The 26,872-nt window shown below is 48.2% G+C and overlaps 1 protein-coding gene across 3 annotated transcripts in view; it reads left to right on the top strand.

The window, feature by feature from the left end:
- Window positions 1-3,471: 3,471 nt before the first annotated feature.
- Window positions 3,472-26,872, top strand: part of MECR (mitochondrial trans-2-enoyl-CoA reductase) — a 46,597-nt gene continuing 23,196 nt past the window's right edge. For 2 of the 3 annotated variants that reach the window (XM_036744722.1, XM_036744724.1), the window contains exons 1-4: window positions 3,541-3,739; window positions 18,240-18,337; window positions 19,657-19,788; window positions 25,018-25,161. In XM_036744722.1, coding sequence (XP_036600617.1) covers window positions 3,564-3,739; window positions 18,240-18,337; window positions 19,657-19,788; window positions 25,018-25,161 — 550 coding nt within the window. In that variant the 5' untranslated portion in view covers window positions 3,541-3,563. Of the gene's footprint in view, window positions 3,740-18,239; window positions 18,338-19,656; window positions 19,789-25,017; window positions 25,162-26,872 lie in introns of all 3 variants that reach the window. The other variant, XM_036744723.1, reaches the window with a different exon arrangement.

Genomic DNA, 26,872 nt, shown 5'->3' with positions numbered 1-26,872 from the left:
CTACTCTGCTGGAGTGCAAATGTTGTCTGTGCCCTCCAAGTTTCTGCAGGGCACAGCCCCAGTTTCCTTGCTCTAGTTATAGCATCCCCAACTCTAAATCCCTCCCCATCAGTGATTCCTGAGGCCTCTTAGGTACAACTAGCTTTTCTCCCTTCTCCATCTCTCCTTGACCCACCTACCCTCCAAGGCCCAACTCAAAGGCTACCTCCTCCAGGAAGTACCCCCTGATCACCTCTGCTAAAAGTGATTTCTCTTTTCCCTTGATCTCATCTCTTCTGTAGTATTCCTCTAGTGCCTCCTGCGTTCTTTTTAGGCAATCAGGGTTAAGTGACTTGCCCAAGGTCACATAGCTAGTAAGTGTCTGAGGTCACATTTGAACTCAGATCCTCCTGATTCCAGGGCTGGTGCTGTATGCACTGTACCACCTAGGTGCCCCTCCTGCATGCTTAAAAGCCCTTCATTCTCACAGGCCGTACTACAGGAATGCTGACCGCAGCCCAAGGTCCAGGGGCAGGACCAACCAAGCTAGAAATACAAGGCAGAGACAAGCTCTGGGACTGATATCTACCTGGGTTGGGCCTAGATGCTCAGGGAGGGAGAAGCTCTTCTGAAAGAATGTAAACTCCCTTAGAAAAGGCACTGCTTTTCATTTCTGCTCGTGTAATAAACTCCTTTCAATTCTTTTGGCCATCTTGTCTTCCCCTCTTTTTTTTCTCCCATTCTGATTAAACAAAACAACATCCCAATTATTTTTATCCCTCCACTTTGAATGCACTGAGATAACAACTAGTTAATAACAAATGTAAAGTATCTATTCTCAGTAATTAGCTCTTCAGGGTATTTCTCCAGGTCTGTTCCAAAAGCTCACTATAGTATTTTTCTCCTTTTTTTTTCCTTCTTTGTCTTTTTTTATTTGATTTTTTTTCTTTTATAGATTTTTCAGGGACTTCCTGTTTACTTCTTCTGTTTCTCTCAGCCTAAAGTTAAGAGGCAGCTGTGGAAAGCCAGCTGGTGTGAGGTTCAAGGACAGGTTTCCATTCCTGTCTCCCAGTCTCCTGTGTGACCTGAAGCAAGCCTCCAGTGTGGTCCTCTGACTGAAAGGGGGCCACACTTGACCTCAAGACTGAAAGTTCCCCACCCCTGCTCTTAACCTTTCTGGGTTTCAGCTAAGTCATCAACAAAATGAGGAGGTTGGATTAACTTTTCTGAAGTTCCTTTCTAGCTTTAAATCTGTATTTCTCTTCTGAGATGGAATCTCTCCTCCAGGAATTGCTCCAAGGGGTCTGTATTTAGGTGGCCATCAATACAAAGGCTTAGCTTGGACAGGGACAAGATTAGCCCAGGATGAGAAGACATGGGTGGGATCCAATCTACAGAAAGAGACTACCCACATCTATGAGACCGTGTTGGACTACTACCTGTGTGACCTTGGGCAAGTCACTTAACCTGGCTAGGCTTCATTTTCTTCATCTATAAAATGAACTGAAGATGGCGCTAAAATCCCTTCTATGAAGCCAACTAATTAACACACTGCTTTGCATAGTTATTGTTTGTGTTTTGTTTTCAAAGAGGACCAATGATATCATGAGGTGATGTCTTGACTTGAGGGTGAATTGAAGTGAGGCAGAGCTGCACAAAGTCATCAGCCTCACTCTCTCCTCCAGGGTCATTAGAGTCCAGCGGTAGGACAAAAATCAGGATGACTGACAATGGCCCAGGTTGCAGGGGATGACCTTGGCACCTTCAATGTCTGACCAATCTCTAAGCACTCCACAGTGCCTGCTTCAGCCTTCTTTGTGGCCATTGGAACAAATTGTTCTCACCCGCCCATTCCACATAGGGAAGTCTTCACTTGCTCGGGGTAGACATCCCCCAATTCACCGAGGGGTCTGAGGCCTGAGGGGTGTGGCTGCTGGGCAGGCTACAGCTTCTTGGAGCCACAGGTGAGGGTCTAGTGCCAGGTGGACAGCACAGGTGAATGAGCAGCCCTTAAAAGGGTTTGGCAGCTCTCACACCAGAGGTGTTAGTCCTCCCCACACACCCCTTAGCACATAGTAAGCATTTAATAAATGTTTGTTGAAATGAACAAACCAGAATCAACTAGATAGACCACTGGGTAATAGGATCATTTACCAAGAGGCCATCTAGTCCAACCTTTCTTTTTACAGGTGAGGAAACTGAGGCCCAGAGAGTTTAGGTGAGTTGCCCAGGGTCACACAAGTAGTTAATGCCACAGGCACGATTTGAATCCTTCTGATTCTTCCAAAGCAGGGTTCTTTCCATTGCACCACAGTGCCCCCTAGGTGTAATGAATGATTTTGACCATAGTAATTCAAAAAGTCTGTAGAGAACCCTCACCCCAGTGAAAACTTGTAAGTTTGAAATATGGACCTGACAGCACTCTGCACTCCTCTTCCAGAGTTATTATATTACGCTTTGAATTATATTTGTCTATTTTTGTATTTATAAGTATACGTATATACATCTATATGTAGTGGTGTGCTGGTAAATGTTTAACAACCAGCTTAGGGAGTGTGGGGGAGGATGTGTGAAGGAAACACTTTTAAGTTTAAGGGGCATTACAAATTTAATATTTTCTCTAACGTTTTCTTAAGCCTAAATAATCAACAAAACAACATATCAACTGTTGATTTGCAGGGTGTTTGCTGATCTCTGAAGTATAAATACTCACTGAAAATTTCACAATCAGCTCCTGACCTTGCATTTTGTATTCACTGAAAATGCCTGACTACCAGTTGCAACTTCAGAGGACTGGCTGTGAAGTCCCTGTCCTCCCAGAGGTGGTGTGAAACCCCATGCCCCCCCCCAAAGTGGTATGAAGCCCCTGTCCCCCCAGAGGTGGTGTGAAGCCCCTATCTCCCCAAAGGTGGTGTGAAACCTCTCCAGAGGGTGGTGGAGCATAGGTGAGGGATAAGGCATATGTTGTCAGACATGGTTAACATGCTGATCTCTTTGGTACGTTTTTGTTATAGGGAGGGGTGTTATAGGGAGGGAAGGCAGAAAAGGAACAGCATTAAGAAGTGACAGCGATGTGCTGGGAAAGGAAGACATCAATGAAACACTTTTTTAAATGCCTGCAGGAACCCAGGCTCTTTCCACTGGGCACCTCTTCCCTTGCTGGCTCTTCCTCTGGCTGCCCAATAATGTGGTGCAATGGCATTAGCCCTGGCTCTGAAGTCAGAGGTCCTGGGCCTGGAAGCTGACCTGGATGATCTCTAAAGTTCCTTCCGCATTTTGTGCGCTGGGGTGTCACTACTCCAGGAACGCTCTCCAAGGTCTGTGCCTTGAGGAGGCGCTGGAAGGGCGCCTAAACCGAGAAAACTGCTTCCCTGTCCCTCTCTCTCCAGAGAGCAGCCCGTCCCGGAGCCCAGAAGCTCCCTCTCGTGGGCAGCGAGGAGGAAGCGGTGTGGCCCCTTTAAACCGGGTAAGGGGCGGGGCTCCGCTGTGGGAGGGGCGGTGACGCACACACTTCCGCGGGGGCGGGGCACGCTGCTGCCGGGCCGGGCCGGGCAGGGCCGGGCCGTTGGACTCACGTGCTAGAGATGATGTGGGAGCTGCTGGTTGCTCTGGGTCGGCTCCGGCCCCGGCTGGGGCCCCGGTGGGAAGCAGCCCGACGCGGGGCCTCCGCGGCCTCCTCGTCCTCCCGCCCCGCGGCAGGCGGCGCCGGGGTCCGGGCGCTGGTCTATGCGCAGCACGGGGAGCCGGTCAAGGTCGTGGAGTAAGAGCCAGAGGCGGGGGGCGGGGGACACTCAGCTGGGGGAGCGAGGGGGGGCGCTCGGCCGGGGGCGGGGGCATGCCTCCCCCTCCCGGCCAGCAAGAACGAGTGGCTCGGGCTCTGGGGTTCCAAGCAGCGGCCGTTAGGTTCTAGAGTCGGAGGCCCAGTAGAACTCTCCCGGGCACCTCTAACGTTACACATTCCCAGACCCCATTCAGCATAACCTTCCAAATCCAGGCCCCACCCCCATCCCATTCAGCTCCAACGCGCCAAACCCCAAAGTTCCAAGTTTATTCAGCTCCAACCTTCCAAATTCAGGGATCCCATCCGATTCCAACGTTCCAAGTTCTCAGCCCTAATGTTCCACGTTCTGAGATCACTTAGAGCCCTAAACTTCCAAAATCAAAGAACCTCTTCACCTCTGACATTCCACGTTCCAAGACCCCTTTCAGCTCCCAAGGTTCAAAGTCCAGGGCCCCCATTCAGCTCTAGCGTGCTGAGTTCTGAGATTTGTTAGAACCCCAGAGTTTCATGTTTATTCACCTCTAATGGACCCCATTCACCCCAGACTTTACAAGTTCAGAGGCCCCATTCGGCTCTAATGTTCCACTTTCCTGCTTCATTCACCTCTTAACATTCCAGGTTCAGACCAGACCTCCCATTGGGTTCTAATGGTTCTTCATTCTAAGGTACCTTTCACCTCTAACGTTCTACTTTTTAAACGATTCTTCTAGCTCTGACATTTAATGTTCTAAAGGACCGTTTCAGCTGTAATTACCTATGTTTTTTCTTTCCTCCATTCTAAGGTCCTTCCAGCTGTAACCCGCGTTCTAAGCTGTCTCCTAGTTTTAACATTTTGTGTTTTATGAATAGAGAAGGTCTTATGGGTATGTCAATCTGTTAGGTTAGGGAAAGGGTCTGTGGACCTGTATAGAGATCTGTGAGGGCAGGAATCAAAGGTCTTTGTGGAGGGAAGTTCTGTGGGAGGATTATAGATTTAAAGTGAAGACAGGAATGAGGAGTCTAGGGAAGAGGGAATGAGAGTGTCTGCAGAGGGAAGTGACTCGAATCAGATGGGCCAGTGGCCTAGCATGCTGGATGTGGACTCCTTTGGGGACACGGAGAACCCATGCTGCAAGGCACAGCAGATTGATCAGTAAAAGGACAGAAATCATTGTAAGTCCTTGTGTTTATCTGCATAGCAATTTGCAGGTTTTCAAAGTAGGGCAGGGTAACCACTTATATAATGCCTACTGTGTACCAGGCATTGTGCTAAGTGATTTGTTGTTGTGGAGTCGCTTTTTTAGTTGTGTCCAACTCTTTGTGACCTCATTTGGAGTTTTCTTGGTAAGGATACTGGAATGGTTTTCCGTTTCCTTCTCCAGCTCATTTTACAGCTGAGGAAACTGAGGCAAACAGGGCAGAGTGACTTGCCCAGTGTCACACGGCTAAGGATTTGAACCCAGGAAGATGAATCTTCCTGACTCCAGGGCCTGCGTTCTGTCCAGTTCGTTCTATCCACTTCAACACCTAGCTGCCCTAGGGCTTTACAAAAATTATCTCACTTAATCCTCACAACAACCCTGCAAGGGAGGTGCTATTATGATCCCCATTTTACAGTTAAGAAAACTGAGACAGACAAAGGCTAAGTGGCTCACCCAAGGTCACGCGACTAGTAAGTGTCTAAGGGCAGATTTGAATTCAGATCTTCCTGACTCCAGGCCCCATGTGCTCCATCCATCTCACCACCTAGCTCTCTCTAGTCCTGCCCTTTGACACATAGACACGGGCAGTGCCAGGTTCATCAAGGAGGCAAATACTTAGGTCTGTCTTTCCTGGCAGAGGGGGAAGGCAGAATGGACAGTCTGGGTGATCCTGGACCCATCAGAAAGATGCAAAGTTATACACCCACCAGGCTTAGTTTCTTGAGTTCTTGGTGGGGGAGGTGGCACAGCATAGAGCAAGGCAGATGCAAGTGGCTACCATTGCTACTTTTGCTAGAGACTTTGGTGAAATGAGGTGATCCGCAAAGGAGATGTTTGCTTGTGGCTCTCTTTGTAGGAAGTGATGACTTAATCAAGTCCGTAAACTGTTAATGCAGACAGTGATTGATAGATCTATGCCTGAAAGGACCTAATGAGTCCTAGCTTCATAGGCCTCCATGCAGAAGGCATCTGTGGTCCTGGTTGTGTGTAGGATGGGAAAGGAAATGAAAGAGAAGTGAGTTGGCCAGCACCCTGATGTCTCAATCCCTAGTGGCCCCAATGTTACCGTAGGTTATCCAAAGGTCATCTTGATGAAGATATGTACTGCTGATATTTTGAGGAACCAGAGGATAAATGTGTGTGCCTCCTATGGGACTACACGCCCTTTTTCTCTGGCCTCCCTCCTCTCCCCCACCTCTAAGCGTATGATCTTCACATTAAAACCAATTCAGGCATCTCTTTGAAGATCTACAGCCCCACCAGCAGAAGCATAATCACAGATGGTGTCATATACAACATCTCAGAGTTGACAGGGACCTCAGAGACCAGCTTATGCTACTTGTAGCAGAACAGGGATTCCAGGAGAAGAGAGGAAATCAGGTTACAGAATAGGGAAGAGAAAGGTTCTGCTGGAGATCCAGACTTATGAGGCCAGACCCTTGCTTGACTGTCGCCATGAATCTATACATAGCTCATTATAGCTATTCAGGAAGGCCAGTGGGGACTGGAGTGGAACCAGGGCAAATGGAGCCTGGAAATGCCTCAAAAAAGAACCAGGTGGTTTTCAACTTTTTTTTTTCCAATTAACAGGGATTTACTTTCTCTCCCATTTCACACCTCTCCCCATTAGAAAAATAAAGAAGTTTCATATGTATAGTTCAGAAAAACAAATCCCCGTACTGATGATATCCAAAAATGTCTGTGCCTCATTTTGGATCTCGAGTCAGGAGTGGGTCTTGTGCTCTGTCATCAGACTGTCCTTGTTGGTCATTTTGCTGATTAGAGTCCTTAAGTTGACTGTTTACCTCTATAATTGTTATTATTTTGTTATTGTAAATTGTTATTGTAGAAATCGATCTGCTGGCTCTGCTCATTTCCATCTGCATCAGTTCATAGACATCTTCCCAGGTTTCTCTAAAACTGCTCTTTTTGTCATTTCTCAAGAAGAGCCGGTTTTTGAGCAATTTTGAAAGGAATGGAGGGAAGGGGAAGGGGAATAAGCATTTAAACACCTACTACGCGCCAGATATTGTGCTATTCGCTGTGCGGATATCTTGGTTCATCCTCACAACAATTCTGTGAGGTAGGTACTATCGTGACCCCCATTTTGCATTTGAGAAAACTAAGGCAGACAGGTTAATTGACTCACTCAGGTACACACATCTAGAGTCTGAGGATGAATTTGAACTCAGGTTTTCCTGACTCCAGGCCTGTCTGCCTCTAAAGAAAGGGTTGTGTTTTGGTTGAAAGTAAATCAATCTACAGTTATTCATTTAACACCTACTTTGTGCTAAGCACTATCCTAAGTGCTAGGGATAGGAATTCCTTGCCTTCAGCGAGTTTTTATTCCAATGGGGTAGGCAACATGTACATATAAAAGTATATATGTAATATATGTTTACTTTGTTAAGTGCTCACTACAGTGATAGATATAGTGGCTTCAAATACAAAGGACTTTTGAAATACTGTAGTTTGTAGTGACTTGGCGAATCAGTAAAGGTACATGGTGGTGCTTGAGCTGAGCCTTGAAGGAAACCAGATATTCCAAGAGGCAGAGGTGAAGAGGGAATGCACTTGAGGGTGGTGAAGACCCAGAGATGGGGATGGAGCCCCATGTGCAGAATAGAGAACAAGCCAACATGACTGGGTCATAGAGGTCATGGGGAGTGACCAATGCTGGTGGAGACCCAAGAGTAGTCAAGATGGGTAGTGGGCCCATATAAGGGCTACGAGAGGTTTAGGGGTGGGGGGCCAGAAGGGGAAGGATGTTGGATTCAAAAGAGAAAGTACTTATTCACTCCTGTTTTGAGCAAGTTCTCTTTTTGGAGAAGAAATAGAAAGAAGAAGCTGGTGAGATGCTCTCATTTCATGCTCCAGGCTTTCACCACATAGCTCTTCCCTATGAATGAGCAGGTGTACATTCCTTCTGCTACTCCTGAACAGAAGCTCTGTTCTTTTTTTTTTTTTAACAGAAACTTCTAATTGCTTTTTTTTTCAACATTCACTTTTATAAGATTTTGAGTTCCAAATGTTTTTCCCTCCCTCCCCAAGCAAATCTAATATAAGTTATACATGTACAGTCATATTAATCATATTTCCACATTAGTCATGTTGTGAAAGAAGAACCACAACAAAAGGGAAAACCACGAAAAAGAAAAAACGAAAGTGAAAATATTATACTTAAGTCTGCATTCAGATTTCATAGTTCCTTCTCTGGAGGTGGATAGCATTTTCCATCATGATTCTTTTGGAATTGTCTTGGATCGTTGTATTGCTGAGAATAGCTAAGTCTGTCATAGCTGATCATTACACAACGTTGCTGTTATTATGCACACTGTTCTCCTGGTTCTGCTTATTTCGCTCAGCATCAGTTCATGTAAGTCTTTCCAGGTTTTTCTGAAGTCCACCTGCTCATCATTTCTTATAGCACAGTAGTATTCCATTACATTCATATATTACAACTTGTTCAGTCATTCCCCAATTGATGGGTATCTCCTCAATTTCCAATTCTTTGCTGCCACAAAGAGAGCTGCTATAAATATTTTTGTACTTGTGGATCCTTTTCACCTTTTTATGATCTCTTTGGAACACAGACCTATTAGTGATATTGCTGGATCACAGTTTGGTTGCCCTTTGAGCATAGTTCCAAATTGCTCTCCAAAACGATTGGATCACTTCACAATTCCAGCAACAATGCATTAGTGTTCCAATTTTCCCACATCTCCAATATTTATCATTTGCCTTTTTTGTCATATTAGTCAATCTGATAGGTGTAAGATGGTAACTCAGAGTCATTTTACTTTGCATTTCTCTAATCAATAGTGATTTAGAGCATTTTTTCATTTGACTATAGATAGCTTTAATTTAGAAGTTCTGTTCTGTGGTCAGCTAAGACCTGGCTCTTTCTTTGCCACTGAGGCTGGGAGCACAATGAATGTCATGTTGAGCATGGCCATTTGACAGGAGTCTCAGAAAACCGTTTTATCCTAGAAAGAATCCCATTTCCTCTGCATCCTTTCCTCACTTCCCTGAGTGACCAGGGCATTCATATCAGCACCAGACTTGATGAGATACCACAGAAGCTGCAGCTCAAAAGCCAGTGTGGCCCTTGGGACAGCAGGCTCTGGCTGGCAGCAGCTGCATCCATCCTGAGATTTTCCCAAGGTAGGGTACCAGTACCAAGCAAGGGTACCAGTAATAGCTGGCACTCTGATGTTTGCAATGCACTTCACACACATCCCTTGAGCTTCACAACGACCTGATGAGACAGACAGTAGCCCCATTTTTAAAGTAGGAAAACTGAGGCGCTTAGGGATTAGGTAACTTGGCCAAGGTCATGCAGCTACTGAGTGTCAGAGGCAGGCTTTGAGTGCAGACTTCTCCTGACTCTAAGCCTAACATGCTTTTAAAAAAAAAAACTTTATTTTTTAAATGAACTTAATCATCAACAGTACACAAAAATCCCAGTGTGCAAAGAACGGTTCTGAACACTGTAAGGATCCACGATTCCAGGGGACTAAGAGGGGATGGACTTGGGATGCAGAATGAGAGATCTACATTTCTTGGATGCTACCAAAGAGGGAATTTGTTTTGCTTAACTTTGTATGTTTGTCACAAGGATTTTGTTTTTGTTACGGGTTGTTTTTTTTTTTTTCTGATGGAGGGATGAGGAGACAAAATAGGTTTCTGTTCATTGAAAATTTTTAGTTTAAAACTGCAAAGAACAAGGGGAGTGTACATGAACTGTGAGCTGTTACAAAGTATCAGTTAAATTTAATACATTAGTAACAAAGTGGTCCTGTTTGTATCCCCTTCTGAACTTTTTTGTTTTCTTCTCTGCATTTTTGATTGCTACTCTTTTTTTTGGCATCTCTAGCACTTCCCACTTATTCACATTCTTTTCCCCCTCCCCCCAAGACCTAACCACCGATGCTCTTTCCAGATGCCACACCTTTGTCCACCAGAGTACTCCCTACCAGGGAGCCTCTCTCTTCAACCAAGGTGAAGCCTCTGCTCCCTTCAGATTTGGAGACAAAGGGATGGGGAAAATACAACTCCCTTTTCCTTTCCACAATACTGAGATTTTCATAAAACAACTGCCCAGCATTCTAGAGGGTTATGGGCTTCTGGCTCAAAACGGGGCAGGTAAGCAGCATTTCAGAACTCAGTGCCCAAAAACTAAGCAGTGCATCCCTTGGGTGCCTGCCCAACTCTGCTCTGAACCAGCTGGAACAAGTTAGGAAGTTAAGGGAGCCACTGGTAAAAGAACCTCTGTAATTAGTGGTCTTTCAGAGCCTCCGTTAGGGCTCTGGTTGCCCCTAGGTAACTATTCATTTCAAGATTAATGCTGGTGTTTGGAGCCAGAGATCAATGCAGGTGATCTTAGAGGTTGTTTTGTTTATAGTTCTTAAGCCAAAATTATAGTACTTTTATAAGAGGCAGAAAGGATTGCTGATTTTCTGATGTGAGGCTTTTTTTGAGTACAGTTGTAAAAGCTGAAGATGCTTATTTTCCTGGAGGAACATGGGTAGATTCCAGGAGTAGGGGAGTTAACCCAAGAATGCAGGCCCTCCTGCCTTAGTTTCTCCATCGGGGAAATGAATTACGGAGCAGGGAGGGGCCATAAACAGAGAAGGGAAATGATTCAGCCAAAGTTGCAGGAGAGCTAACGACACAGCAGGTGCTTGAGCCTTAGGCCCTAGCTCCCCCATCCAGGGCCCCCCAACCCCAAAGTGCCTCACTCCCTGAGAGAGCTGAGCAAGGGAGAGAGGGCTTTTCCAAGCGACAAGGACAGATGTTTCCAAAATCCTCTCTCTGCCTCTGTCTCTCTGTTTTCTCAGTGCCTTTCTTATATCAGGCACTTAGTATGCATTGGCTTCATGTTGAATGAATGACTCCCCCAGTTGGAAAACTGTAAAATACTAATGATAGTAATGATGATCATAATAGCATCTAACACATATAGCGCCCACTCTGTGCCAGGCGCATTGTTAAGCACTTCTAACAGATATTATCTCATTTAATCCTCACAACAACCCAGGGAGATAGGTACTGTTGTAATCCCCCAAATGAGGAAACTGAGGCACACAAAGGTTAAGTGACTTTTCCAGGGTCACACAGCTAGTAAGTGTCTGAGACTGGATTTAAACTCAGGGTTCTCCTGACTCCAGACCCAGTGCTGTGTGTGCTATGGCGCCCCCTAGCTGCCTTGTACATCTGGGATATTCTTGAGATTGACCAGCAGCTGGAGGAGGATGGCTTTGTCTGACACAAGGGGAAACAGACTTAAAAGGCTGGGGTTAGATTGTGTCGAATCAAAGTGTCTTCTTAATAATTACTGACTTTGATTGAACCCTTTTGGATCATTTGAGCCTCACCACAGTCCCATGTGGTGGGTGGTACAGGCGTTGTCCCAGATGAGGAAGCCAAGCCTTCCCGGAGAGGCCTCTGAGTGCAGCGCTCCATCTGCTGCACCAGGCTGCCTCCTCATGCTCCTTGGGAATGCTTCGCTGGCAAATATAAGCAGCACCCCACTAGGGGAACCCCTCTGGGGCTGAGATGTCTGGCCTTCGCAGATCACTCCCTTCGTTAATCAGCTCTAGTGGCTCTCTGGGATCTCTTGGATCAAGTGGAAATATGAATGGCTCTGGCATTTAGGGCTCTTCCCAGCCTTCCTTCTTACACATCCCTCCCCTCCGTGCATGCCACAGTCTTGCTAGATTGGCCTCCTGACTGTTCCCTCAGTGATCCCCCGTCTCCTATCTCTGCCTTTGTGCAGATTGTCCCCTGGGCCTGGAATGCTCTCGCTCCTCAGCCCTGCCTCTTAGAATCCCTAATTCCCTTCAAGGCACGGTTTAGACAACGGTCACAAACATCACCAACATCTTATTGCTGAGCCCCTGGAAATACAAAAGCAGAAGCAGGCTGTTCCCTCAGAGAACTTCCATTCTAAACCAGGAGATCCCATGTAAATAACTAGGGACATGCAGGATACAAACAGGAGATGAAAAGTGATCTGAAAATTTAAGCAGCTAAGTGGCATGGTGTATACAGTGCAGGACTTGGAGGCACACGAGACCTGAATTTGAATCCTGCCTCAGAAACTTACTTGCCATTTGAACCCAGGCAAGTCACTTAAACTCTGCCTTAATTTCCTCCCCTGTAAAATGAAACTAATAGTAATACCTGTGTCACAGGGTTATGCTGATCAAATGAGTTAACATATGGAAAGCTCTTCACAAATCTTAAAGCACTTTAGAAATGTAGTTACTATTTTACATCTAGTTTGGATATAGTTTTATATTTCACCATCTCTTCCAAGTAGATTGTAAGCTTCTTGAGGGCAAGTGCTGGTTCACTTGTCTCATTGTATCCCTGCTTATATGTAAGCATATGTGCTAGGTGATATATATGTATGTAACATGTGTGTGTGTGTATGCATACATATAGATATACACATTTTATCAATATTTGTTGACTAATTGGGGGAGACTGAGTAGAGCCCGTAGGAACAGGGGCATAGCTAGAAATTTATACACCTGCATGTAGAATCTTGCCCTAGTCTCTTATGCCCATCATTACCTATGCAGTCAAGTAGAGCTCTGGCCTCCTCTGCAGTCACCTCTTAGGCAATCTCTCCATCTGCGGGAAGAGACAGAGACTGCTGGCTGGCAGGGCTCCCTCCCTTTCCGCATCTTGCTTTCCTGAGCCACAACCACAGAATTCAACGTGTCAGGTGTTTGCCGGTGGGTAACCCTCATACCAGCCTAAAGGGTTTCACTGAAGCTGGTATTGCAGGCCGGTGTTTTGTGGACTTGAGAGGCTTCTGGTGATCTTTTGCTGAATGACACAGGGAGAGAGCCAGTGCCCCAGGCCTGAACCTGGCGCTTGAAGTTCCTTGCCTTTGGTCTCCAGGCCCCGAAGCTCAAAAGGAATGTTTGGGCTTCACCTGCACTAAAGGGCACAGAGGCTGGTTCCCTGGCGCTGCTTACAACTTCCCTTTGACCCATTTTGGGATGGGGGAATTGAGAGAAAGGGGTGAGATGGTTCGTGATACAGCCGCCAGACTGAGATGTAACGTACTGTGTGTCGTGTGATCGGTCCCTGCTTGAGAATGAGGCAGTCAGAGCTTTGAGCCTTTTGGGTGTTTGACCAAATCAGAAACTGTGCCCAGGAATTAGTCACGTCAAAGAGGCAGAGTCCGGTCAGCCAGTGTTTCCTCTGTTCCATATCTTCTTGGCCTCAAGACCTCAGTTTATGCTGGGAGACTTCCTGACTTAATCCTGAAGTATGGGTGAAAAGGCAGCATGATAAGAGGGGTACCTGACACAAAATAAAGCTGTAGAGTCAGAGAGACCTGAATTCAGATCCTCCCTCAGACATCTTCCAGATTGGATGACCATAGACAAGCTGCTCGGCCTCCCCAAACATCACTTTCCTTATCCCTCACGTGGTTATGTTGGTAAGGCAGATGTGCCTTTTGTGGGTAGGGAAGCACTGGACCCTTGATTTCACTGGTAGAGAGACTTAACACTCAGGGAGTAACATCACCCTTGCAGAGTCCAGGCCATCCACAGGTTAAGTGACCTGACCACTAGGTGGCACCACAGTGCACTGAGTACTAGGCCTGGAGTCTCAAAGACCTCTCAGGGGTGGGGAACCTGCAGCCTCGAGGCCACATGGGGGGGCCTAGGTCCTTAAGCGCAACCCTTGGATTCAGTCAAAGGGCCACACTTGAGGACCTAGAGGGACGCGTGTGGCCTTGAGGCCGCAAGCCCCCTTCATTCAGATGTGACCTCAGACTTCCTAGCTTTATGTCCTCTGCTTGCCTCAGTTTTCCTCAGCTGTAAAATAGGGACGGCAGCAGCACCTCGCTCCCAGGATTGTGTTGAACGTCAGAGGAGTTGACAGCTGCAACATCCCGTGCAGGCCTCGGCGGGTGCAGGTGCTGCACGAATGTTTGTTCCCTTTCCCCTTCCCTCCCTTCCAGGGTCACACAGCCGATGTGTGTCATCAGAGGCAGAACCTGAACCTCGATCTTCCTGGCTGCCTCTCTCACCAAAGAGATTATGGGTATTTGTGACCTGTGGTGATCCCGTCCCTTTCCCACCTCCAGAAGCCAGAGCGCGCAACTAGTAATTCATGGCCCTTGACAGCTGTTACGTTCGACCCCCCTAAACTTCCAGCCTCAGGAGTCAGTAATCCCTAGGGCACCAGCCCCTTCTCCCCGTCCTCACAAGGCTCTTTCTTCTGCCTGCCTTTGTCTGCCTTAATGCTGGGCAGCATCACTTACAGGTGTATAGTCCCAGCTTCCAAAGAGCCATTGTGGCTATCCAGGCTGGATGTCTCTGGGAAGGCCATTTGGCATCTGACCAAGTTGCCCGGCGCCATGGCCGGGGAGGGGGAGGGGGTGTCTGGAGAAGCAGACTCACAATACCTGGGAAAGGGCTGGACATCTATCCTGCCTGTGTCCAGGAGACTCTCCTTTGTGCTTTGTTACAGGCACCTGTCTCTCGGGTGAGTTTTTATAAAGAGACCGTAGGGACGTTGTCAGTGGTTGGCTCGCTATAGATCTAACTTTAGGAATTCAGACATGGCGGCCCTCTTCTCCACTCAGCCCCAGCGGTATCCCTGGCAACGCCGAAACAGCAACCAAGTGACCTGGCAGTTTCTGTGATGTTGATGACATTCCTTGGGCATCAGGCCTGAGCAGGCTTCCCCCGGGAGGCTTGGGAAAGGCAGGGGGAGAACACACACTTTCAGAACCGGCCTGACATGTCTCCTGCCTGCCCCCTGCTGGCACATGCTGGGATTTTCACCCCCTGTTCTTCATGGTGAAGCGCCTGTAGGGCCCTTGGAGATGATCTTGGCCAGGGGTTCTTTTATTTGATACGCTTTGAGAAGGGGTCATCAGATTGCCAAAGGAGTCCACGACCCACAAAGCTAAGAACCCTGATCTTTTTATTTTGTTTTTTCACTAAACAAAAAGCTATTTTCTCTCCCTCCACCCCACTGGGAAAAAAGAAAACAGCCCTCCTCCCATTGGCCGTGTCCAAAACTGCGTCTCCTTCCATCTATGGCGTCCATCACCTCTGCAAGACATGGCCAGCTCCTTCGTCATGGCTCCTCTGGACTCGTGTCTCGCCATTGCTTTGCATCGACCAGAGCTCTTACAGCTTTCAGAGCTGACTGTCTTTCCAGCGTTGTTATTGGATCACTCCATTCTATCCATTCTTCCCAGGTTTCACTGAAACCATATACACCATTTGTTCAGCCATTCCCCAGTGGATGGACACCCCTCAGAGCTGCTATAAATATCTTGGTACATGTGGGTGCTTTTTCTCTCTCCTTGAGTCTTAGTCGTGGTATTGCCGCCACCTTCCTCCTTTTATAGATGAGGAAACTGAGGCCTAGAGAGCTTAAGTGACTTGCCGAAGGTCAGATAGATAGCATCATTGATAGGATTTGAACCCAGGGACTCTGACTCCAGAGCCAGGGCTCTTTCTGCAGTACCACTTTGCTGAGAAGACCTGGGTTCAAATCCTGCCTCAGCCAAGTGTGACCTCTGGACCTGAGGCTCCTTATCTGTAAATGAAGCATGCTAAACAGCACCTGCCTCACAGGGTGGTTGTGAGGTACGTTAGCCGTCTCTGAGCCTCGTTCCCAACTGCCATTATTTCCTGGGCTCTCTCTCTCCCCAGAGCCTGCTCGCGTCTTCATGGCGCTGACCCGGCTCCTCCAGCCCCCCAGCAGCAGTGCAGCCCTCTTCTGTCTCTGCTTCTCCACTGATTGTTGGAGTAACGCGGCTATGTTTTGTGCCTCACTAGTGATATCACTTGTGTTTTGTACTGAGACACAGCCTTGGATCATAGATTTACAGCTGGAAGGGACCTCTGGAGGCCATCCAGTCCAACCTTCTCCTTTTTCAGATGAGGAAACTGAGGCCGGTAGAGGAGAAGGGACTTGCTCAAGGTATCATGTACTAAGTGGCACAGCTGGGATTTAAACCCAGTTCCTCTGACTCCAAATCTAGCCTATCTCTTGTACATCACCTTCCCATGTCGTGTGCTATCAATATGTGGACAGACATCTCAAACTCAACATAACAAAAATGCAACATGTGTGTGTGTGTGTGATGCCCACATGCATGTACATATATGTCCCCCACTCTCCACTCTCACAACTGATGCCTTGGTCCAGGCCTTCATCCCCTCTGGCCTGGACCACTGCAGTCTCCTGCTGCTTGGCTTCCTGCCCTCCCATCTCTCCCTACTCCAGTTTATCCTCCTTTCAGCTGCCAAAGGGAACTTCCTAAAGCACACATCTGACCATGTCATGGCTGCCCCCAACTTCAGAGGCTGCCTCCTGCCTCCAGGAGCCAATGTGAAAACCTCTGTTTGGCTTTGAAAGCCGATCTTCTAATGCCTTACTCCCCTCTTAGTGCTCCAGAATCCCTGTCCCCTGGCCCTGCTGTTCCTTCCCCATGACACATCATCTCCCAGCTCTTTGACTTTGTACAGGCTCTCCCCCATGCCTGCAATCTTCTCCCTCTTAAGCTCTGTCTCTTAACTTCCTTCTAGACAACTCAGATCCCACATTCCAGGTTCCTTCCAGTACTAGTCGGCAGTTGGGGGCACAATGGATGGAGTACCAGGCCTGAAGTCAGGAAGACTCCTCTTCATGAGTTCAAATGTGGCCTCAGACACTTCCTAGCTGTGTGACCCTGGGCAAGTCACTTCACCCTGTTTGCCTCAGTTTCCTCATCTGTCAAATGAGCTGGAGAAGGAAATGGCAAACCACTCCAGTATCTCTGCCAAGAAAACCCCAAATGGGGTCACGGAGAGTCAGACGTGATCGAAATGACTCAACAAGCACTGCCAGTACCTGAGATTCCCTTCCATTTACACTGCATATGTCTCTTCTATGCATGGGGGAGGGTATGGGAACAAACACTGAAGCACCTACCATGTGCCAAGGCACTGTGCTGAGTTCTTTCCAAACATCGCCTCATTTGGTCCTGGGAGGTAGGTACTATTATAATCTGCATTTTACAGTTGAGGAAAATGAGCCAGACAGAGATTAATTGACTTGTCCAGGGTCACAAAGCTAGTAAGCATCTGAGGCTGGATTCCAAATCCAGCCTTCCTGACCCCAGGCCCAGAGTTCTAGCCACTGCACCACGCAGCCACCCTGGGTGTTTGCACGCTGTTCTTGTGAGGGCAGGAGTTAGGTTTTTTGCTTTGATTTGTATCTATAGCACTGGACCTGGCACATAGTAGATACTTAATAAATGTTTGATGACGATGAATTCTTTACTACACAGGTTGGTGTGAGGCTTAGACAAACTGTCTTGGGCACAATTAAGCAACAACAACAAAAAATCCCCAAAGCAACACCCAATCCAGAGTCCATTGACTGTAGACATTGATCACAGAAAATGAGCCCTTGGTGGGCAGGGAGGTTCACAGGGTTCAGGAGGGAGTTATTGTATTCCCAGTGCAAGGTAGGGTATGTAGCAGGTGCTTTATAAATGCTTCTTAAATAGGCGGTATTTCTTTTCATTAGAGTCAGCCAGGCACAACCAAACATAAGGGCTCTCCCTGATTCCTGCCTAGGTCTGTCCCACCACCAGCAGCCTGGGCCTCACCTGGCAGAGCAGAAAAGAGAAGGCTACCATATATCCACAGGGCAGGCTCAATCAATAAACAAACATTTCTGAGAACCAACACAAAACAGACATGGAGAAAGGCCTCATCCGGGTGATGACCATGGAGCTGACTCAGGAGGAACAGATGGGAGATGGAACAGTTGTGTGTGAGGAACAGCAGGAAGGCCGGTGACGGTGACCTAGAGTGCATGGCAGAGAGGAATGGGAGATCAGCCTGGGTGGGGAGGATGGAGCGAGACGGTGAAGGTTGGGTTTGTTAAATGTGGAGTTGGCATTTTATCCCAGTAGTCAGAGGCCCCTGGCGCTTTCTGAGCAGGGCCTGAGAGCTGACCTGTGCCCTCGCTCTGCCAAACTCCCAGGATGAATATACCAGTTTGGTCCCTGCACCACCCCTAGCTGAGAAGGAGAGTGAGACTTAGAGAAAGGGAGCAGTTTGCCCTGGCCCATGCTAGTGGCAGGTAGGTTGGGCCCCAAGGACCAGTCTCTTGACTCCAGAGCAATACCTGGCACTCCCTGCATCCCAGGAGTGTCCAGAGAATTTTCTCTTCAAGGGATACTAAGGAGACAGTTTGAGTGAAAGGTGCCCAATCCAGGCTTGGGGGCACTAATGTGAGTCTGTTTTTTTGTTTAGACTGAAGAACCTGGAGCTAAGGCCTCTGGGCAAATCCGATGTCCGGATGAAGATGCTGGCAGCCCCTGTCAATCCAGCTGACATAAATATGATCCAAGGTAACCTTGGTCTTTGGTTTATGTTAACTGGCATCTCACCTGCAAGCCAGCTCATTTCCTTTCCTCTGCTGGGGTGGGAGGAGGGTTCCTGTCGCTGGGCTACAGATGATGTCAGCCAAGCTGGTGGCTCGGGCCTGTAATCCTTGCTTGTGGGGCACACCGAGGCTGGGAGACCACTTGGGCTCAGGACCTCTGAGCTGCAGCAGGGCTAAAGCCAATCAGGTGCCCACACTAAGTCAGACACTAAGATGGCGGCCCCAGGGGCAGGGGGCTACCAGGCTGCCTAAGGAGGGATGAGCTGGCCCAGGTTGGAGATGGAGCAGGTCAAGTTACCAGGCTGGTCAGTGGTGAAATTGGGCCCCTGAGTGTCAAGATGAGGAGACAGCAGTTTGATTTTTTAAAGGTAGTTACATCATGTGTGATCCCCAGCCATATGGGAGGCCGAGTTATTCCAAGGGTCTGAAATCCACAAGTAAAGGAGGAATGCCTGGTTTCATCTTTGTTTAGCCAAGGGTAGACTATCCATCTCATCCCGTGACTCAGGGTGGCCAATAAGCAGTCACAGCTGTCGACTCAACAAATAGAGGCTTCACCTATGGGGGCTGTTTGTCAACTGTATGCGAATGATGTGATTAACAAAATACACATTCATTTAAAAGGGAAGGGAGTGATCATTCGTGTAGTGCCTACTATGACTGCTGAACTCTTCTTACACATATGATCTCATCTGACCCTCACAACAGCCCTGGGAAGGGGGTGCTATTAGTATCCCCATCTTACAGTTCAGGAAATGGAGGCAACAGAGGTTAAGTGACTTGCCCAGGGTCACGCAGCTAGGAAGTGTTTGAGGCCAGATATTAACCCAGAAAAGCATCATTGAATTCATAGTGGCCTTTTGTCATCATTCATTTTCTGTGTCAGTATTAATAGTACAGCTGGTATCGTGGCGGGGAGGGGGGCGGTGAGGGGGCGTGCTGTGACATTTTTTGACACTCAGAAGAGTTCTTTATACTGGACGTGATTGGCAATCACTGAGCTGGCGTGTCAAGCCTCTTTGAGTGGATTGCTAGGTCGAAAGGAAAGGAGTGTTTGCTGTGGAGTCAGAGGACTTGGGCTCCATGCCTGCTTCTGATGCTGCCTGTGGGTGGTTGCTTGGCCTCCCTGGGCCTCAATTTCCTCATCTGTAAAAGGAACTTTTGCCTCAGTTGGCCCCTGAGGTCCCCTCTAGGCCTCGTGCTGTGACCCCCTGCCACTTCTCTGTGTGAAGGTTTAAGAGTTAAAGGGAGAGTTGGTGACAGTCTGCTTTTCTCTGCCCCCAGGGAGCTACGGCATCCTTTCCGAGCTGCCCGCTGTCGGAGGGAATGAAGGGGTCGGCCAGGTGGTAGAAGCGGGCGGTGCGGTGACGGGAGTAAAACCTGGGGACTGGGTGATCCCAGCTGACCCCGGTTTCGGTGAGTTCCTCCAGGGCCACGCTGGGTCAGGCCTGACGTCTTTTCCTCCACAGGGCAGCCTTTTTGGAGCACTTCCTTCAACAGATATTTACCATGTGCCTACTGCTCTGGGAAACGAGCCCAAGCTGCTCTCTGAAACGTGAGCATTGTTCCGAGGATGCTGTGGGGTGTGGAGTCTGTGAGCCCCTGTAACTTCTGAAGAGGTGAAGCTCGGGGTCGCCTGGAGCTCCACAGAGAGGCGCGGGGTGGGTGGGAGCAGGCCGCAGAACCTACCCGTGGAATGATGGAGGAGAGGCATCAAGGACTCCCTCAAAGCAAACTAAAAGAAAAAAAAAAAAGAAGGATGAGTCTCCCACGTGGCGAGGGTTAAGACTAACTGAAATCGACGTAATGTCCAGAGAGTGTCAGGGCGTGTTGCAGTCTGCATCCTTACAGGGACTTCCCGCACCCACGGGCCCACGGGTCCGCCACCGCCGGGCATCGTGGCCTGGGACCGCAAACTTGTCGGATTTTTAATATCTCAATAACCGTTTCCATGAACTAGATTTCCTTTGTAATCATATTTATTTTATTCCTCCTGATTGGTTCTGGGGGCAGCACCCGCCCTGGAGTCAGGAGGACCTGAGTTCAAATGCGGCCTCATACACTTACTAGCTGTGTAACCTTGGGCAAGTCACTTAACCCCAATTGCTCCGCCTTTAAAAAAAAAAAGATTCCAAAAAAAACCCAGATGATTCTGAGCAGGGGCCCAAAGGTTTCAGCAGACCCTTCCCAACGATGACTGTGACACAGAAGAGATTTTAAGAAGCCCTACCCTGGCGTATCTGGGATACTACGCACAGTGCCCCGTCCTAGAGACTGGAGGGGACGCAGAGATCAGACGTGATTCTGGGCCTGCAAGAGGATGCTAATCATCAGATCTTACGTACTTAGCCAGAAGGAACCTTAGAAGCAGCCAGCCGGTGCGCTCAGATTTGTTAAGCACCTACTATGTGCCGGGCATTGTGCTAAGCACTAAGGAGAGAAAGTCAGAAGACAGCCCCCCTCAGGGAGCTCCCAGTCTGATTGAGACAACATGCAAACAGCTATGTACAAACAACAGACAGGATGAATGAGCCAAGGGAAAGCACAGAGGAGGAAACTGATGCTGAGGAGGAGTTACCTGCCTTGGCCGGGCTCACACAGCTAGTAAGCGTCGGAAGCTAAACAGTCAGCTGCTTGGCCTGATGATTTCCCCTTGTATCTTAGCTATCAGCCCCCTGCTCCCTTTCTTCGGGGTTATAGCACGCCGTCCCACCCACTCCCAGGTCCGCTGCCGAATGGCATGGACTCCTTCCCAGTTTCCTCTCCCAGCCAGCATGCAAGAGAGCCCTGGTTTTCAGTCCCTAGTCACTAAAGGGAAACTGATGGGGATGAACAAAAAATGAACAACGGGAAGTCAGAACTTGATGAGAAATCTTTCCAAGTCTATGGTAAGAGACCACAGCTGTTCTCTTTCTCTGGGACCTTGGCACGTTGCCGCTTGTCTCTGGATCTCCCTTTCTGCTTCTAGCAAGCAAAGTGGTTGGACTCAGTGGCCTTCACAGTCTATCTACAGTTCAGTGATTCTCTTCCTCAGCCTAACACTGAGAGCAGAGGGTTGTAGGTATAGAGCTGGGAGGAATCCTGGAGGCCATTGAGGAAACTGAGGCAGCAGTGAGGTTAAGGGACATGCCCAAGGTCACATAGCTTAGCACCGCCCCGCACCCTTCACTGAATCCTCTCTCGTGGTTCTATCTTTCAGCACTTTTCCAAGCTTTAATTCTTATTGGTGTATCTCCTGTTTATCTTTTTGGTAAGGTTCAGATAGAAACGGCTGTTATCCTGAGGCTTTTCTTTTATAATTCAGCATTCTGAAAACTTGTGCACAACATATTGTGCATTGTCTATAAAGCGACCACATTTGTTTATTATCATTCCAGTCTTGGGGTTCATCTCTCCCCCACTTCTGTGTCCCTAACACCTCACCTGTGCACCTGCTTAGAAAACTCAGGCCTGGTGCCTTCATCGGTCCAAAAACCCTACGGATTTTTGATGCACTTAAAAACCTTATTTTGAGAAGGAGGTCCGTAGCTTTGGCTGCACTACCAAAGGAGTCCATGACATTAAAAAAAAAAACAGGTTCAGAAGCCATGCTCCCATGTCCTAATGCTTTACCGGGGAAATCTGTCCTTGCCCACCCCTTGACACAGCAAAGCTTCAGGGATATCCTTCTGGAAGAGCCCTGGAGGATTAGAATGACCCTTTTTTGGTTCCAGCGTCCTCACACTTGTTTCTGGTGCTCCAGAAAACACTGCCCCAGGCATACCCTGAGATTGACAGACATCCAGAATGAGGACTGCTCATAGCTGTACTATTTCCCTTCGATCAAACACTTAAGTGCCTACTGTGTGCTGGGCACTAAGTGACAGAGAGACAAAAAGAGGCAAACGACAGCCCCTGCTCTCCAAGAGCTTACAGTCTGATGGGGGAGACAACAAGCAAACAAATCTATGTAGTGCAAGCTATACGTGGGGTAGGTGGTTCAGTCATTTTTCAGCCCTGTCCAACTTTTCTTGGAAGACATGCTAGACTGGTTTTCCATTTCTTTCTCCAGCTCATTTTACAGATGAGGAAACTGAGGCAAATAGGGTTACGTGACTTGCCCAGGGTCACACAGCTAGGAAGCATCTGAGGCTGTATGTGAACTCAGGAAGATGAATCTTCCTGACTCCAGGCCTGGTGCTCTGTGCACTGCGGCACCATCTAGCTGCCCCATATAGAATAAGCAGGAAGTAATTAAGAGAGGGAAGGTGCTGGAATTAAGAGAGGTTGGGGAAGGCTTCCTGTAGAAGGTGGGATTTTAGTTGGGACTTAAAGGAAGCCAGAGTCAGAGGGGAGGAGGGAGAACATTCCCAGCCTGGAGCCCGGAGAGTGTAGTGTCTGTGGAGCAGTCAAGAGGCTGGTGGCACTGGATCACAGAGTACGTGGAGGGGAGTAAGGTATAAGAAGACTGGGAAGGGACAAGGGGGCCAGGTTATGGAGGGCTTTGAATGCCAACCAGAGTATTTTGTATTTGCTCCTGGAGACAACAGGGAGCCCCTGGCATTTAATGCAACCTCTTGGCAGGCCCCTGCTCCTCGCTGCCCGCTTCCCACAGGAGAGCTGCCAGAAATCTAACAGCTGGACGAGGGTTTCTGGGGCTTGGTCAAGTCCCCCTCCCCTTCAGCCACCTGAGGAAGTAAGCCATTTGGAACAGCCAGCCCTGCCATCCCACCCATGGGCCGAGCAGAGGATGGTTGGCTTCTGGACAATCTGACAACCGGACGTTCAGGCTAGAGGAGGGGAAGGGACAAGGGAGTGGCTAGTTCTGATCCCAGAACAGCCTGGGATCTTTTTTCAGGCCACAGATTAACAAGGAAGGCCCAAAGACACATCCCCAGCTATGTGCCAGGTCAGTGAGGGTGACTTTGGATTCCACTCTCAGTAGGTGTCTGGGCCTCTGTTCACATGGAATGGAGCAGAGACTCCCGTTTACTTTCATTTCCCTTTCATTCACTTTCCTCTCTAGCCTCCAGGGGAGTGGCTGGTGCTGCCAAGCTTTTGTGGCCCACCCTGGGATGGAGTTAGGGGCAGATAGACAGCAAGCCCCTGGGACGTTAAGGCTTCCGCATCCACCCACCCATTACTTGTCTGAGACTCCTCTCATTGGGACCTCCTGATCATTTCCCTTTCCTGGAATAGTGTCTGTGCCGTCCCATTGTGTAGTAGAAAGAGCAGTGGCCTGAAAGTCAGCAGGCCTAGACTCTGCTGGCTCTGGCTGCTGTGTGACCTTGGGCTGGTCACTGCCCTTCTCTTGAGTCTCAGCCCCATCTGTCACACGAGGGGGTTGGTATAAACAATCTCTACATCTGATCTCACTTTTGTAGGGTGGTCTTTTGTTTCGTTTTATTTTGAACTTTGGGGAATTTTTTGGGCTGTGACTTGTGACTTCATATGGGGAATTTCCATTTCTTAAGAGCTTGTTGTTGCTGTTCAGTCGTGTCTGACTTCATGACCCCGTTTGGGATTTTCTTGGCAAGGTCATGGAATGGTTGTCATCTCCTTCTCCAGCACATTTTACAGTGGGCATAGAAAAGACAAAAATTAAGCATTCCTTATACTCTAAAGGAGCTTATACTCTAAAGCATGTAGAGTCTAAATATATGCACAGTCCATACAAGGCATTGGGAGATGGGCACTCGAAGCAGCTTGGAAGGGATTCAGGAAGTGGGGCTCATGTAAAAGGTCAGCAGCTGCTCCCTAACTTATGAGAGGGCAATAAATGAAGTGCTGGCCTTGGAATCAACAAGACCTGAGTTCAGTCAACCAATAAACATCCGTTAAGCGCCTACTATGTGCCAAGCATAGTACTAAGTACTGGAATTGAATTCTACCTGAAGCACAAACTAGCCATGTAACCTTGGGCCAATGAGGGTGATGACAGCACCTCCCTCCCAGGGTGGTGGTAATGATTGAAGGAGACACGCTATATAAAACACTTGGCAGACCTCAGAGCTCCATAGAAATGCTGGGTGGCTATTAGCCTAAGAGAACTTCCTGAAACACTCGCATGATGCTTTTATCTCATTGGATCCTCAAAACAGTCCTGGGAAGTTGAGGCTTTTTTATCCTTCATTTTGCTAAAGAGGAAACTGAAAGTAAGAAGGAGTTAAATCACTTACCAGGGTCACACACATTGGAAAGTCAGGTTCGAATTCTGCCTGATTGTGTCAGAGACAGGACTTGGACCCCAGTCTTTTTGACTCCGAAGACAGTCCTCTCTCCTTTGTGCTCTGTGGTTTGGAATGTTTTCATCAAATGACTGAGCATGTAAGTCAACAAGCACTTATTAGGCATCTCTTGTATACCAAGCACAGTGTTCTACATCAGCCTTCTCTGAGGTGGGCAGCTGAGGAGTGGAGACAGTCACTTCTTCTCTTTCCTGAAGATGAGGCAGCTATTCCATACCTGGTATTATTGTTGGACCTTTAATAACCTCAAATTCGTCATTGTTTCCAGATGTTTTAGAACATCAGATTTTGAGACCCTTGCTGAGCAGAGTAAGAAACTGGAGAGATGAAGGGTTTGGAAGGGGCAGGGACTGAGTTTCAGGCCTTTGGGAACAACCCAGCTTCTTTGGTGTGTAGACACTGATCTTCTCTGACCCAGGAACCTGGCGGACTGAGGCTGTAGTCAGCGGAGAGTCCGTGATCAAGATCCCAAGCGACATTCCCCTGCTTTGTGCAGCCACCCTGAGCATAAACCCCTGCACTGCATATAGGATGCTGTCGGACTTCGAGCAGCTGCGACCAGGTGAGTGACGGTGGAGCTGTCCACAGTCCTGATCCAGGGGCCACTGGGCAGCAGAGAGGAGTGCAACCCAGCAGAATGACCCTTGCCTGTGAGCTGAGGGGGTCACTAGCAGTCCAGAACGTTCTCCTTTCCATCTGAACAAGAGCCCCCGCTCTCCTCTGTAACAGTAAGTCTGCAGGGGGGGTTGGGTGACACTAACCTTGGTTCAACCAGTAGAATGCACCAAAGGCAGCAGAGTGACTTCCTGGGCTCCTCCCCCTCTCACCCCGGCTTGTCTCTCCGCTCAGTCCCTCAGGTGGCTCCCCTCTCCAGTTCATCCTCTTCACATCTGTCAGTGATATTCCTAAAACATAGGTCTGACCAGGTCACTCCTCTACTCAGTAAACTCTCGCTGCTCCCTCTTACCTCTAGAGTTAAATAGAAATTCCCTTCTATGACATTTAAAGCTCTTCACAGCCTGGCTCCAACTTGCTTCTCCATCCCTGTTATAAATGACCCCCCCTTCCTGCACTGCTGCAGGCCATCCTGCTGTTTCTTATCTGTCAGATGCTCATTTTCCATCGCCACACTTTTCCTAGTCTTTCTCTCCCTCCCCTCCCCATCCCAACCATGCCTAAAATCTACTCCCTCCTCACCTCCAGCTCTTAAAACCCCTTGATTTAGGCTTAGTTCAAGGGCCACTTGTCCATGAGACTGTTCTTGATCTCTCTTCCTCCTCTTCCCCAGCTGCTAGGGCTATCCTCACCAAAATTATCCTGCATTTATTTCATGGAGATTATGTATAGATTTTGTACAGATTTGTGTGCATGTATACGTGTTTATATATATCTATATCTGTATCTGTTTATATTTCTATATTACATGTTGTCTCCCCAGTAGACTATAAACTCTGTGCATCCGAAGTGAAGCAAGACCTGTTTGAAGTCTCTGTATTCCCAGTGTCTCGCACAGACTTTCTTTCAAAATAGGTGCTTAATGAGTGCCAAACGAATGATTGGTTAACTTACCTTAGAGAAGAATAGAACAGAGGCCTGCGTAAGATTCTGCCTGGGGCACAGTTGGGAGTTCTTGTCCAGGTTTTGCCTGGGGTCATTTCTTTACTGGTTGCCAAGGGAAGCTGCCTGATAATCTGCAGCCTGTCTGAACATTTGTTCCTGGTGTTATTGTTTTTGGTTGGATTTGGTTTGGGGGTAAGGGGGAGGGGGACATGAGTCACAGTCTTAAAATAGAGAGCATTTCTCAGGGGTCTGACAGTGACTTAAGTCTGAGGAACCCACGTTATATGTGCCATGACTGTGTGTTTAGCTTGGCTAATATCGTGCTCCTGAAACCATTGGCCTCCTAGTTTCCAGGGGCTGTGATACCCAAATATTTTGTCTGTTAGTGACATAAATGGGGGCCATTTCCTAGTCCTCACTGTGGTAGGCATAGTTTGCCTAAGATGGAGAAAAAAAGTTTCCTATTTTTATTACCACAGAAGATCTTCGAATCCTCAACAGACGAGACTAGAGGTGGGACCCTGGGACCCTGTCTGGCCCTGGGACCCTGCCCCAAAGTGATCCTTGTGGGGAGAAGTCACTGTGAAGCATAAGCTCATTGCAAGTGAGGAGTCCCTTCATTCTTTGTATCCTCAGGGCCTAGGACAGTGCCTGGCATATAGTAGACCCTTAATAAATACTTGTTGACTGACTGACAGCAGCAATATTTTTTT

The sequence above is a fragment of the Trichosurus vulpecula genome, chromosome 2 (assembly GCF_011100635.1).
Source record: "Trichosurus vulpecula isolate mTriVul1 chromosome 2, mTriVul1.pri, whole genome shotgun sequence".
NCBI classification, from domain to species: domain Eukaryota; kingdom Metazoa; phylum Chordata; class Mammalia; order Diprotodontia; family Phalangeridae; genus Trichosurus; species Trichosurus vulpecula.
The sequence above is the reverse complement of the archived record's forward strand: the minus strand, read 5'-3'. Positions and strand labels throughout refer to the sequence as shown.